This window comes from Solea solea, chromosome 16 (genome assembly GCF_958295425.1).
Source record: "Solea solea chromosome 16, fSolSol10.1, whole genome shotgun sequence".
NCBI classification, from domain to species: Eukaryota; Metazoa; Chordata; class Actinopteri; order Pleuronectiformes; family Soleidae; genus Solea; species Solea solea.
In genome coordinates this window covers 13,565,269-13,579,379 of record NC_081149.1, presented here as the reverse complement: position 1 = coordinate 13,579,379, position 14,111 = coordinate 13,565,269, and the positions used below count along the sequence as shown (strand labels likewise).

At 44.7% G+C, this 14,111-nt stretch overlaps 2 protein-coding genes across 8 annotated transcripts in view; one reads left to right on the top strand and one right to left on the bottom strand.

The window, feature by feature from the left end:
• LOC131476140 (serine/threonine-protein kinase LMTK1-like) overlaps positions 1 to 6,413 on the top strand; it is a 30,550-nt gene extending 24,137 nt beyond the window's left edge. For both annotated transcript variants that reach the window (XM_058654662.1, XM_058654663.1), the window contains 4 exons: positions 407 to 3,806; positions 3,890 to 4,070; positions 4,158 to 4,361; positions 4,605 to 6,413. In XM_058654662.1, coding sequence (XP_058510645.1) covers positions 407 to 3,806; positions 3,890 to 4,070; positions 4,158 to 4,361; positions 4,605 to 4,618 — 3,799 coding nt within the window. In that variant the 3' untranslated portion in view covers positions 4,619 to 6,413. The remainder of the gene's footprint in view (positions 1 to 406; positions 3,807 to 3,889; positions 4,071 to 4,157; positions 4,362 to 4,604) is intronic.
• The window catches only part of baiap2a (BAR/IMD domain containing adaptor protein 2a), a 49,303-nt gene continuing 41,456 nt past the window's right edge, over positions 6,265 to 14,111 (bottom strand). The window contains exons 8-15 of one of the 6 annotated variants that reach the window (XM_058654669.1): positions 13,472 to 13,714; positions 12,817 to 13,042; positions 12,451 to 12,652; positions 12,269 to 12,337; positions 12,019 to 12,175; positions 11,811 to 11,848; positions 8,092 to 8,134; positions 6,265 to 7,623 (exon numbers count right to left, since the gene is read on the bottom strand). In XM_058654669.1, coding sequence (XP_058510652.1) covers positions 8,107 to 8,134; positions 11,811 to 11,848; positions 12,019 to 12,175; positions 12,269 to 12,337; positions 12,451 to 12,652; positions 12,817 to 13,042; positions 13,472 to 13,714 — 963 coding nt within the window. In that variant the 3' untranslated portion in view covers positions 6,265 to 7,623; positions 8,092 to 8,106. Of the gene's footprint in view, positions 7,624 to 8,091; positions 8,135 to 8,165; positions 10,404 to 11,810; positions 11,849 to 12,018; positions 12,176 to 12,268; positions 12,338 to 12,450; positions 12,653 to 12,816; positions 13,043 to 13,471; positions 13,715 to 14,111 lie in introns of those variants that run through there. The other 5 variants (XM_058654666.1, XM_058654667.1, XM_058654670.1 and 2 more) reach the window with 5 other exon arrangements.

The following is a 14,111-nucleotide window of genomic DNA, read 5'->3' as shown; positions in this document are numbered from 1 at the left end:
TTCATCTTTTAGGGGGGAGGCCAGCCAAATACAGTTTTTATTTATTAATGTGTCACTTTATGGATTGCGAACACTGAAGACACACACACACACACTCACATAGTGTCAACATAGCGTGTTAGCAACAGCACTGCACTTCTATCATGGGCTCTCAATGTAACTGGCAAAAATACAATAAAAAATGGTGTTAATGGACAAGTCAGTGTCGGAAAGTGTTGTCTTCAAAGGTTCTCTTTGATGTTACCTAATAGCTCGTCTAAAGTCAATTATTTACACTTTCTCTCATCTTTAATTAAAAAGCTAAAACTTAGCTATAAATAAGTGTCTGATTATAAACAAAACGTTCTCTTCTAACATGTTCCTTGCCTTTTTTGGTTCTCTCTCTCTCTCTCTTCTTTCTGTCCAGGTATGAGGTGATGCAATTCTGCTGGCTACAGCCAGAGCTTAGACCCAGCAGTGAAGAAGTTCACCTTCTGGTCACATACCTGTGTGCCAAAGGCTCCAGTGAAGCTGAAGAGGACTTTGAACAACGCTGGGATGCCTTGAGACCCAACCTGCTGGGTAGTACCTCCCACACAGCTACATCCACAGCCCTAGTCCTGACCCCTACAACTGCACCAGCAGACAACTCTGGTACAGACCCAAGTCAGGCAGTGGAGCTGGCCTCCTCTGCGTCATCCTCCTTCCCCCTCCTGGAACACTTTTCTGACAGCTTCCACTCAGACACAGGGGACGACCTATTGACTGTCACAGAGACCAGCCACGGTCTCAACTTTGAGTACAAGTGGGAGCAGGCTCGAGCTGAGCAGCCGTACTGCTCATCCTCCACTAGTGGGCCACTGGGGCAGGGGAACCCACATTACCAGGATATTTACTACTCAAGCAAAGGAAGCACCTCAGGGGGCTGCAAGACTGACAGCCTGACCTCAGGTATCTCTCTGTCCTATTATGAACCTGAACACCCGGGTGTAGTCCCAGTGTTGAGTGCCCACAGCCCCTCGGTCAGCAGCGAGTACTATATCCGCATAGAGGAACCAGTAGAATGTAACATTAACTTGGATGACAGTGTTGTGGACTACAGCCCGGGACTGGAGGCCAGCAACAGCAGGTTGTCCTCCGAGAGTCGGACTGCTTCGTCCATGGCACAGCCCCGTGCTTACTGGTCGACTGCCGACAACACCAAATACGCTGCCTACGACTCCGATTCAAGTCCAACTGTTCAACTAACCATAGATCCGCTGTTGAGACAGGCTTCCAGAACCAGCCCCATGAACTGCTTCTCACCAAATCAGGATGGCACAATATACTGTGAACAAACCTCAGCATACAAGACATGCCACCAGTCCTGTCTGTCTGAACAGGACTCGTCACCAGAGTCCCGGTCAAACCTCGTCTATTCGGTAGGGTGTTTGGAAAACACGTGCAGTTTGTCACAAGCAGTCAGCAGCCCCAGTTTAGGCTTCTGTGATCCCTACCTGGAAGCAAGCACGGGGCGTAGCACAGTTAGTGAAAGTTGTCATAATATGATGGGGCCCCTCAGAAAGACACTACCTATTGTTAACCACATTAGTATTGACATAGGAACGGACGATGGCCTGCTGGTGGGCCACCTGAGAGGTGAAGACATTGAGGACGACCTTTTCTCTGAGGGAGATGCCACTAACTGGACGTCAAACCGCTCGGCAAACAATAATAGTCTGACGTTTGAGAGCAGACAGACAGCGGGCAGTGGGCAGGACACCTATCTTGACCTTCACTATAGAATTGATCATTCTAACACAACAGAATTAAGGTCTTTAACCAAAGCCACCACCGAAACCTTCAACGGCTCCATTTCGCCTGGCAACGTGGAGGGAGAAAGAGGAGACAGTGGTTATGATGCTGGTAGTGAGCTCATGGAATTAAGCTCATACATTCACTTATCTCACAAAGAAAGAGAGGAAGCTGCTACTCAAGTGGAGATGAACTCAACTGCAGAAAATCTAATAAAATTTGAGTCTCATACCAGCTCAAGTATTAATTCCAGGAGCACAGACGGTGGAAAAGTAGAGGGAAAATATGAAAAGCAATCATTGCTTCATGGAGAGAGACTGTACTCTGAGCCTAAGATGATACCAGAGACAAGCTTTATAAAATCCCCATCTTCTTTCAAGGATCCTCAGACAGGTCAAACAGGAGCCTTGTCAGGCAAGCACAGAGGGAACATCTGGGACGGGGTTTCATCGGGAATATCTGTTGGTCTCGGAGACAAAAGGTTAAACTGTCCAGAGAGGTCAGAGAGTAGCAGAGCACTGGAGAGTAAAGTGGGGGCAAGAGAATCCGGCATGAGTCTGATTGAGATCGGTGACTACAGTGAGGATGATGATGATGACATGACAGATATTACATCAGGTATCTTTGCTGACTTCAATTTAGATTACGCTGAGGTAGAGGAGGAAGAGTTGAGTCCACTGAAGAATCCAGGGGGAACATCTGACTCTATAGATACCTTTAACCTGTCCTCATCGATGGCCAGCGCTTGTGATCAGGCCTTCAGCCCTGATCCCTTTAATACCCCCATCTTGCCCAAATCCCTGGACAGTGGCTATGACACGGAGAACAATGAATCTCCAGAATTTATCTTCAAGGAGCTTGGGGATACTCGGGGTGGAGAGGGGAGCCCTAGGCTGGGTGGAGAACCTGAAATTATTCTGCAGGTGGGTTTAGGCCAGGGTGTCTGCACTTCCACCAACACCTCAGAGCTACATTTAAAAAGTCTGATTGATAAGAACCCCTACAGGGACTCGGCCTATTTCTCTGACTATGATGTTGAAAATGAGAAGAGCCCTCAAGAGGAAGGCAGTACGTTCTTTGTAGGTTCAACGCACCATGTCTTCACTGCTGAGAAACTTGACTCCATTCGAGGTGACAATTCAATGAGCAGACCATTAAATAATGGGGAACATTTAACAAATCTGAAAAACAAAAAAGGTTCCGTTGTGGTCAATCTCTCAGAAGGTGACCATAGTTCAACCACTTCCCTCCCCACTCCTGGTTTGTCCATGCTATCACCATTTCCCCCGCAGATGGGTGGCTGTCTGACCAAAGAGTCGGCCCCTGCAGAGGATGACCTGGGACTGGAGACGCAGCACTCAGGAGAGGAACCTCCTTCAGAACTCAGTTCCTCCATCACGTCTGAGCCATCTTCTGCTGTCCAGGAAGCCTCAGCTAACCGCGAGGAAGGCAGCAGGAGAGCAGAAGATTGCTCCTCTTTCCAGTCTTTGAACTCTGACTCCACCTTGACGGACTGCATAGACGAGGCTCACGAGGAAAATGACAACGGTGTTTTATCCACAGAGGAGGAGGAGCTGCCTGAATTCAATCATATGGAGGAGGACAGAAGGGACAGTGTGGGAATAAGGGAAGATGACTTTGAGGATATCGATGCAGAGGAATGCGACTCGCAGGACAGTTTATGTGAAGAATCTAACGGCCCCGTTGACCTTTCGTCTTCCTCATCATTGCTGGAGCTGTGTGGAGAAGATGTGAGAGCGCCCCTGGAGGAGGCGGAGGATGAGGATGACTCCGACGACAGCGAGTCTGATGAAGAGCTGAGGACCTACAACATCCAAGATGAAGACAGCGAGGAGAGTGAGGAGGATTTTACCACAGTGCCAGTGGTGGTAAGCGACTGCAGCAGGGCCAGACACCTCCGCAGTCTTCTCAAGATGCCCACCCTGCTCACCCAGTCCTTCTGCGATGAGTTGGAGAGGAAGAAAAAAGTGGTGTCCTTCTTTGACGATGTTACGGTGTTCCTTTTTGACCAGGTATGACATGTCAGAAGTCTATGCAATATGCATCATTTGATGAATATTGTACGAGTAATAATGCGTTTGTTTTTGACTTCCAGGAGAGTCCCACAGGAGAGTTGGCTGACTTCACCTTCGCCACAGGAACAGAGTCCAGTGAGCAGGAATCTTCAGAGGCAAACACCTCCGACCACCGGCCGCAACCTGAAGCTGAACTTGAAGGTGAAGTCTGTGAATCGTTACGCGTTTCTGAACAAACAGATGGAAACAAGTCAGAAGAGGGTGAGTTTTTTTTTTTTTTTTTACATAGAACGTTGACGTGATCTGGCATCGCATACCGTGTGTAACTGTGACTGTGTTGGCTTTCAGATGGAAGTTATGAATGGAAAGAAGAACTTTCGTTTGAACCCCGTCCATCTTCACCTGACGTCATCCCCGAGCCCCAGTCCTCACCCAAATCCACCTCCAACAGTCCCGAGGATCCTAAACCTGCTGCTGTAGCACTTAACCGGTTCATGGTCTCACGATTCTCTATCACACATGTCTCGGACTCCCACATAAGCTCTGCAACAGGTCTGTACAAACATTTTCACACATCATTTTAATTAATGAAGTATTATTAGTGACACAAGCCAATTCTTAGTTCCTTTAAAAATCAATGCACAAGTATTTTGGTGTAAAATAGAAATGAATATCTGTGTGTTACTAACACCGAGCGACAGACATAAGCAGTGTACATTTGAGTGTTTGCAACATACAAGGTGATGAGTTGAGAAATAAAAGTACTGTAAATTTAACACCACCTTTTTCCAACAGGGGAAAATGAATAAAGTCCAAAACACTGAGAGCTCCCTGGCACTGACTGGATGAGAGAGTCTGGATCCTTCTCAAACACAGAAAAGCAGCATTATTATATTCAGATGTTTGACAGAGTTTTATTTTTATTGATGTTCGGGGCATCTGACCGCAGTGACCCTTTCTGAAACAGTGCCTCGTACTGTCGTGAAACCCTCTTGATGATTTGCACACTTACTCCTTTCTTTTAATTCTGTGACGATGATGGAGAGATTGCTGCTGGTATGGCAACCACGAGAACAGACGGAATATCTGATCATATCGTTTGCTGTAAAACATCATGAAGAAAATGTGACGGCGTTTGTCGGTCACCTTACAGGCCATTTCATTTGTGAGAAAAATAAATTAAAAAAATAAATAAAGAAAGAAAGAAATCCCAACATGACGGGCTTCATAGCTGCTCCTCTCATTGGCTGCCTTGGTCTATGTGCTTAACGTAAATCTGGCATTTTTAAAGACTGTTACAACTTCCACGTGGTTAAAGCCAGGAAACAGTGCTTCATGACGGATGCACAAAGATGCTTTTGTGTTTTAAAGTCAAATCCAACTCTTTATAAAAAGGTGTGTGGGTGGCGGTGCTGCAGCCTAATTTGTCCCCCGATGCCGAGGTGTATCGAATAGTGAATATGGCGTACTGTGTTACAAGACATCAAGCTGTTGTCACTCCTTGGTCATAACCACCGCTCACTTCTGAAACACAGTCGTGCTGTTTGAATCGGTCTGAAGCACTTTGTTGAAAACCATTTAGCCATTATTTGTAGGAGCCACTCAACATCTCCCCGCCCTGGAATGAAAAATCTGAAACATGTGAGTTCCCCCACCCCGCCCGCCCGTTCGTGTCCACAGTGCCGACGTCAGGCTACACTTAAATTACGCGTCCCACCTCAGCTTCGTTTCGGTTGCATTTCATCAGCAATAGTGTGACACCGGAGTTGTGTCATGTGAACGTTGACAGTCATAAGTGTTGAATGTCAAGTTTTTGTCATCCTCCACGATCTCCTACATGATGTATTCTATTGCAGTCGTGTGCCTGGGTTTGAGGTGCACAAAACAAACAAACAAAAACAAGAAAAAGAAAAAAAAAAGGAGGACAATTCCCATATTATTGTATGAATGTTATATCAACATGTAGCAGGTAGCTTGACTTGAATTACTACTGCTGTATTGAAAGCTCCTTCCCCATCTCTATTCCTCTCAAGCTGAAAGTGCCAATCCTGTCTCCTCTCACTATGCCTTTTAAATTCTGCAAGAAGAGACAACAAAAAAATAAAATAAAAAAAAACCCCACTGGTATTTTTGTACAAGCATTTGAAAAGATGCAATCCAGGGTGACACTCGCTCAAATTTGCCAAAGAGATATTACAAAGCCCATTGGCGATAAAGTGGCAGATGCATTTTAGAGAAGGTGAGGTGGGCTCTTCTATGCACCAGTAGTAACATCATTGCTGTTTCCATCCACCCCCCCACATGGCTATTGTACTATCCCAAATGAATAAATTCAAATACTTTTTCCCTTCTTGTGTCTGTCATCTATTTCCATGTATTGATGTCAAACAAGGACACACACACGCAAAACAATACATAAATAAAACACAAAAATATGACACAACACATACAAGTGTGATGTTTGTGCCCATTTAGATTTATTTTGGACAGGATAATTTAGATGCACTTTCTGTACAGTACAGATATAATACAAACAAGGGGACAAGAGGTGAGAAATGGACAAAAAATTAAAGCTATATAAAAGTTGTTTAAAAAAAAAAGAAATGCATTGGAAACTCGGTGCCCAAGGAGCTGTGTAATAAAAAGCATGATCATATCCCTCAGTGTAAAAGACTCATCCATTGTTTCGTGACTGCTGGCTAAGAGGAACTCACTTTTCACATCCTCACACACTCTCGCACTTCCATCGCATACATATTTCCACGGCTGTCTCCACAGACACACACACACACACACACACACGTGCGTATAAATACCTCTTCCTCCAGCTCTCCTCCCAGATGAGTGTATAATTCTGAGAAAGATCCGAAGCTATAATACTGTGCCTTATCTGATAAACTACCACTCCCTTAAAGCTAAATATATATATTTTTTTTAAAAACAAAAAAACACACTAGGTATGCACTGTATTTCTGAAAAGTGAATTTACAAGCAAAACAAAAAGGGTGGGAGATAATCCCAGTGTCCATGTGATTAACCCAATCCTGCATGGAGCCTATGTTTACATAAAAATGGGAAAGAAAAAAAAGGAAAAAGAAAGAAAGAAAAAGGCACAGTTCCCACTTTGAAATGCTGGGTGTACTGTTTCAAAACTAGAAAGCACACGGCATAGTGCTATGTCACTCAGCAAAAGCAGAATTACAGCTTACCAAGCAACCGTCTCCTTTTAGCTTCAACGTTGTGTCATCAGTGTCGATTACAGTGATTCACTGAAAACTACAGCCGGCCATCTTAGATTGAGAGTGCCTCGACTGCTCGTTAACGCAAATAATCCTCAAATGTAATTTACAGTGTTGAGAAAGAAAGAAACAAAACAAAAGAAATCCCACAGTAGAAGTGCAGATAAATAATAACAGTAACGCAACATCATCACTAGGAAAACCTATAAGCCATACCTTATCCACAACCAGTGAGATCTAAATATTTAAAAACTCTACGGCCACACTTTGCACTCAAATGTTCAGGTTTGGACATTCAGTGTTTGTGGAGGCGTCAAAGCAAAAACATCACAAGAATTACCTGGAAGCCCTGTGAGTGAATTTCTCCGGTAAATGAACTAGTTTCTTAGAAGAGTAACACGGCCTGTGAGGTGATTTTTACTTTTTCTTTACCCGGGGGTTAAGCATGTCAGCATTTGCACCTCTTTTGTAAATAAGTGACCACAGAAAGGGGGACCGCAGGCCGCTAGTAGAAGATGGGTGCAGATCGGTCATCATTGAAGGTGGGCCGGAGGTAGACCTCCAGGGAACGGTCACTGTGGGGAGAGGAGGGGTGGGGCAAGGAACAGTGATAATTAGGCTGAAGGCAGAACACAGTTTAGTCTATAGACATATGGTCTATGATCTAACCACACCCAGAGAAATCTGCCTCCTTAAAGTTTACGCAGAGAGTTGTGGAATGTATCCAGTTTCAGCAAGCATGTGGTAAAATAATAATAAACAGGAACGCATGCAGTGTTAGTGCATATATTGCTTTGTCTTACACAGAAAAAAAAAAAGAAAAAAGCATGAGTCATTCTTTTGCAACCAGTGGCCGAGTGGGCAGGTGGAGCAAAGTGCTGCCAATGTCCACGGAGGCCAGAGGACAGAAAAGACCCGTGATTCCCAGCATCCTATTACAGCCAGACAGCCAATGACAGCACAGAGAACCAGGCAGTAAGAGAGAAAAAAAAAAAGAAAAAAGTGACTGTTTGGCTGAAAGGCAGTGGAAGCTGGTGACTTACGGAGGTCCTGTTCCCTCAGAACCGGGACAATTCTGGACCCAAACTGGAAGGTAAAGAGAACCTTTGGGTTTGAATGGTTCATCTCTCAGATCATGCATGGGTCACATTTTGCTGGTTAGTCTGGTGATAATAATAATAATAATAATAATAATAATAATAATAATAATGATGATAACTCTGACTGAAAATGATGGGATGGGGAAACAAAAGTGCACACTTCATGCTCCACATGCCATGTACAGTACTGTATGGTCCTTAAAATCTAAACGACCATATGAGCTAATGCTGTAGTTTAAAGTGCAACGCATTCAACAGGCAGGTGTGCGGAGGCTCTCGCTGCTGAACACGAGTTATTCACACAACCCGGATACAACTCAACCACAAAAAGATCAAAACCAAAAAAGGTGCGCAGGCAGGCAACACTTGCAATAACACACCAAACACGCACACACGCACGCCCGCACAGTCGTTCTGTTTTTCTGTCTGTTTTTTTCTTTTTGAGTGACAGAGCAACACAGCAGGTATGAGTGTTACTGGAGAAGGGGGGGTAAAGAATGAAAACGCATGCTTAGGACACAGCTGTGGTTGGGAGAGACACACAAAAAGGTGGCAGTTTTGAAAACACAATTTAAACCTTTTCAGCGAGGCAGGGAGGTTGTGAGCGGGTTTAGGAGGCTTTGGAATATTCGAAAACAAGAGAGATATTCAAAAAGGAAATGCCATCGTCACCGACAGAACAGATTTCTCGTCAGACCAGACTGTTTATTAATATATAGAGATATGTTTTTATTCAGAATACCTTTGTAAAAAGTCACCATACATTCAGGGTCAATTTTTAAGTAATCACATTTTTTCTAGTTTCCCCTCCACAGCATGCATATAATAAACACTTCAACTTAGGAGTAGTTTCTCAATGTTTCTGCAAATATCTTCTTTTTTTTTTTTTTTTTTTATTACAAGGACAATACGTTTGTTTTTTTTTGTTTGTTTTAAAAGAAATAGACCAAAACAAAAAAAACAAAAATAAACACATAGCCACTCAGGGAATACAATCATAAATAACACTGAGAACTTCAAAAAGCCGCGGTAGTTATTGGACCTCAAACTAATTCACAGCCGTTATTGGGGGATACTCGACAGAAGATTCAAAGACCCCTTCAACCGCACTGTAGCTGCTGGAAAACACCAAACTGAAGGTAACTGGAGCGACGCATTTTACTTTCTGTAACTAGATTCTCTGGCGGTAAGTTCCTCCAGGTTTTCCGCGGGGCTGAGGGTGTAAAGTTTAAGTCAAATTTAGAATAAAACTTGGTTTTTGTGATGATAATACAGTGTAATTTGGCAGACTGATGGAAAAAAATAATTATATATTATGTTGTCATAGAGATTTATATGTATATATATATATATATATATATGTATATATATACTGTATATTCTTGAAGCTTCATTAGAAAACTTGCTTCGTTGCATGTAAATGATGTGTTTTGATAGAAAATAAAGCAAAGTAAGGCAGATATGACACACAGACACACACACACACACACACTCTCTGGACAGAAAATCAAGTCTAGTACTGACACAAGGAAGCACAGCGCCACCCGCGGGATCTCTCTGAACAGAAACGGTAATCTGCTGCACAACCTTACTGTGAAACAAAGCTCTTTTTTTGTTTGTTTGTTTGTTTGTTTTAAGCATGTGTACTGTATGTGTGTTTGGTGGGAACTCGAGAACACGGGGCCCATGTGTGCTTAAAAGGCCATTCAGCCAGTGGCTTTAGTACAATGACATTGAAGTCTTTTGGCACTTGTACAAGTACATGAACATGTCAAAATGACAACATGACACAACCATGTACATGCATGAAAGACGAGCAGTAGCAAAGGCAGTCTCTTGAGCGATCAGTCCGGGACGGTGGACTGTGATCAGAGATACAGTATTCAGAGTCCATATCGCTGCATGCCGAGCAGGTAGGCCCCGCTCTGGCTCTCTCGCTCAACGCAATCCTCCACCCACCATCCGCTACTGTCCACACCGACACCACCAGCAGCAGCACCCAGGAGGGACGGAAGGAGGAAAGGAGGGACCCGAGGAGGAAGAGAGGACAGAAAGGAGGGATGAAACTGGCCTCTTCCACTTGGAGAAGGGGTGTGTGTGGAGGCAGGAGGAGAGGTGGAGATAAGTGGACAGGAGGGAGGCTAAGAGGAGGGAAAGATGGGAAGGAAGAGGCCCCTGTGCTATCCGGAGCTGTCTGTGTCTGTCTGTATGTCTGTTCTCACACAGTCGAAATCAATTTGCCATCAGGACTGTCACTGTAGAACAAAGAGAGAAGGAAGCTTGCCAGGTCGGACACACTCAGAGAGAAATGGAGAAAGACAAGACAGGCACAAGGGGGCAGAGTAGAGTTTGGGAGACATGTAGGTGGGGGTCCAGAAACCTGCGTCACCCCACCTACACCGACACCTCCAAACACACCCGCCGTGATCAGGAAGATTGGACTTCCAATTCCCTCATCAACGTGGTTCATCCACACAGGTTTAGCGGTTGGATTATTAGGTTTCCCAATGTGAAACAATTTAGTCATCAAATGCTACAAATGAGTTACTGTTGATGAGAAAATCATCAAGTCATCTCCTTAGCTGAAGAGATGTTAGATTAGTGTTTTTTTGGGGGGGTGGGGGGGGGGGGGGGTGAATACACCCTGCAGGACAGTGTCGTCTCAAAAAAATACTGATACAGATACAGAAAACACACACACACACACACACACACACACTCAGAGGAGACGTGAAGAATAAAGCTTGATTCTGGCGCCCAAGGCCCCAGACTGAAGGACAGCGATGATTGATGCAAGTCAGCGTGATTTCTACTGTCACAACACGATTCTCTCACACTCACACACACACGCTGCCTCTATTCCACAGGCACGCACAATTAAAATACACAATACACAATAATGTACACTCAAATTGGACGGAAACGGACACAGGATAAATCCTAATCCTAACCTCACACAACCCTGGTGAGTCAGCAAGGACTTGATAGGATTACAGTTAAAGTACAACTGGGCCAAGAGGAATCTGACTTCAAACTGAAACGCTGACTTCACTCTAGACTAGATAATAATAAAAGTAATGATGATAATAATAATAATAATAATAATAATAATAATAATGATGATAAAAAAGTACAGAAGAGCAAAGACAAAAGGGCAAAGAAATATTCAAAGGAAGCACTGCATACATACGGCAAGGTGGGGATTTTTTTTAACACTATAGCGAGTAAGTTGGCAAATTGATGATTTGATGAAGAGAGAGACCAACTACTCGGATAAATCAGATAAACATGGTTTTCTGTTCATCATCTCATCACTGCTTACTATTTGCTTTTGTGTACTTTGACAGGCTCCGCCAAACAACAACAAAAAGCACTTCTTCATATTCATATTGATTTTCTTTTTAAGTATAGCATGTGCACAAATGTTTTAGGAGTACACTGTACAATACAACCGGCTTAAATGAGACATAAAGTGTCTCTTTTGTATCAAAGCTTGCACATGCAGGAGCTCAGATGAAAGGCATTCTTGTTTTTTTAGCACTCCCGCTAAACTATCCATGTGGAGTTTTAGATGGCAGCAGCAGTCATACAGTGTCAGACATTTCTTTAAAAAAAATAAAAAATAAAAAAATATAAAGGGCAACAGCAGAAAATGCACTTACCTTGTGGCAAAGCGGCCGTCATAATCCTCAATGGCAGGCTGCAAACAAGAAGGTAATTTGCTTTACTTTGTGAGCCGCGAGTACACACAGAGACACTAGGTGGCAGCAGAAACTGACAATACATTCCGAGTGACTGCAGGGTTTTCTTCCTTCTGGTCACAGAGTGATTGGAACGTTTGGAGAAAACTGTGACGTATACTGTTCATACCTGTGTGGCAAAGCCTGCTGCCATGCTGTAGGGGCGGGGACGGGTCTGTGCTAGACTCTGTGCCAGCAGTCGAGCAGTCAGGCCATAGTCGGGTGTGGGCAGCGACCCGTCGTTCTCCAACAAGTTCCCCGTGCTGCTACTTTTCCCATGGTGCAAACTGGGAAGGTTAAGAAAACAAAAGACCTCAGGCGTGCACTCGTTTGCACTTGTTGGGCTTTGGACATGGATTGTGTTAAAAACTACAGCATACTTCACTTTGAGCTTCTCGCTGTCGCTCTCGGGCAGCACGCGCGTGTAGGAGAACGGGAACCAGCCACGCCTGAGAAAAGACGAGACCTTGTCATACACGGATTCCACTTCCGCTCCGTCTACATGAGGGAGGAGCATTCATCCCACCTCCCAGCATGGACCCCAGCAAAACAGAATACTTACATCTTGTTCTTCTCATTCTCTCCATAGTGCCAGCCGTCACGGGCTTCGGGCACGAGCAGGGTGATGACGTCGCCCTCGGCGAAGCTGAGCAGGGTGTTGTTGTCGCCGGCGGCGTGGGAGAAGATGGCCTGGACGCGGGAGCGGCCGTTCTTCTCCAGGCCCGCTGCCATGGAACTGGATCTGGGTAGGGTCCGTGTCTCACCTGAAGATATTCACAGACAGGCAGACAATGATGAAAGAAATGATTATATCGTTATGAGAGGAGTCATAAAAGCTCTGAATAAATGAAAGGTAATATGCAGTCAGTCGGCAGCCTTATCTTAAATTTGAAATCATCTTTTATGACTTCCTCTCTGGATAGCTTACCCACGGGGTTCTTATTCTTAGCGGGGGCAGGCCTGCGAACTGGGAGGGTATTGGAGTAGACATCGCTGACCTGTCTCTGAGGCTGGGACTGGGCCTGGGTCTGGGTCTGAGGGGATGAAGGCCTGACTTGAGACACAGACATCGTCCCCCCATCTGTCCAATATTCCTCTCCGTGGACTCCTGTTGTCCCATTGACCATGGACATACCATCAGGGCCCATCAGCCTCTGGAATTAACAAGCGGACAGATGCAGTATAAAAAATTATAATCAGCATCTGTTGTGTTCACACTAGATAATCTTTATTTAAAAAAAAAAAAAAAAAAAAGACGCATTATAACTTTGCAGCAGACTTGGGGAGATAAAGTCCTGTGAGAGTTCATCACTCATTAACTTGAGTGGCATCTTTAAACTGAGACGAGAGAGACATCTCTCTGATTTGTCTCTTTATGGACCGACGGCTGTTTGTTCCCTTGCTACAAAACACATGAAGTACTCAGATGTCTGTAAGAAAGAATGAAGCATATACTCAAAGTCGTCTCATGGATTGACTAATAATCACCCGAATTCCCATATAATACAACAATATTGACTACGTGAAACCACCATGAATGGCAAACAATTATTAAGACTTGAGCCGTAACTTCCTGCGCTCACCCCAGGGTGTCCAAGGCCACCACTCATGAAGACGGCCAGCTCTGGCGGCACAGGAAGAGGCTGGGCTCCAGGGATGGGGTCAGAGATGACCAGGTTGGATTTGGATGTATGCAGCGGGCTTGTGCCCCCGAGGGCGGCAGAGCCCATCTGTTGGGCGAGGAGCATGGCCCTCTCGGGCAGCTTGTTGGGGTCTGAGCAGGCCTGTTGCCACACTGGAATCTTCTGGGTCAGAAGGTCTTTGCCCTGGAACGAGGACGGAAGGATGGAAGAAATAAATACATGACACGAAAAAAAAAACCGAATGACATGGACATAAAAAATGCACAGGAGAGTTGATTATGTGGCTGAAATGAGACGACGGGAAAAAGCTCAGTCGAGCAATCGTGTCATCATCACATCACTACAATCATCACACACTGCTTCTGGGTCCTATATAGCATTCAGGACGCGGTTGCTTTGCTACAACCTTGAATTTCCATAACATCTTGTGAAAAGTGCGTTTGTCACTAAACATCCTTGACCACTTGACCCCGTTGCACAGCCAAGATAATGTGTTGCGTGGGACGAACCAGACTTGCACAACAACCCGTCTCACAGCCTTTGGACATGGCCGTAGCAGAGCTTTATCGTTGTACACATG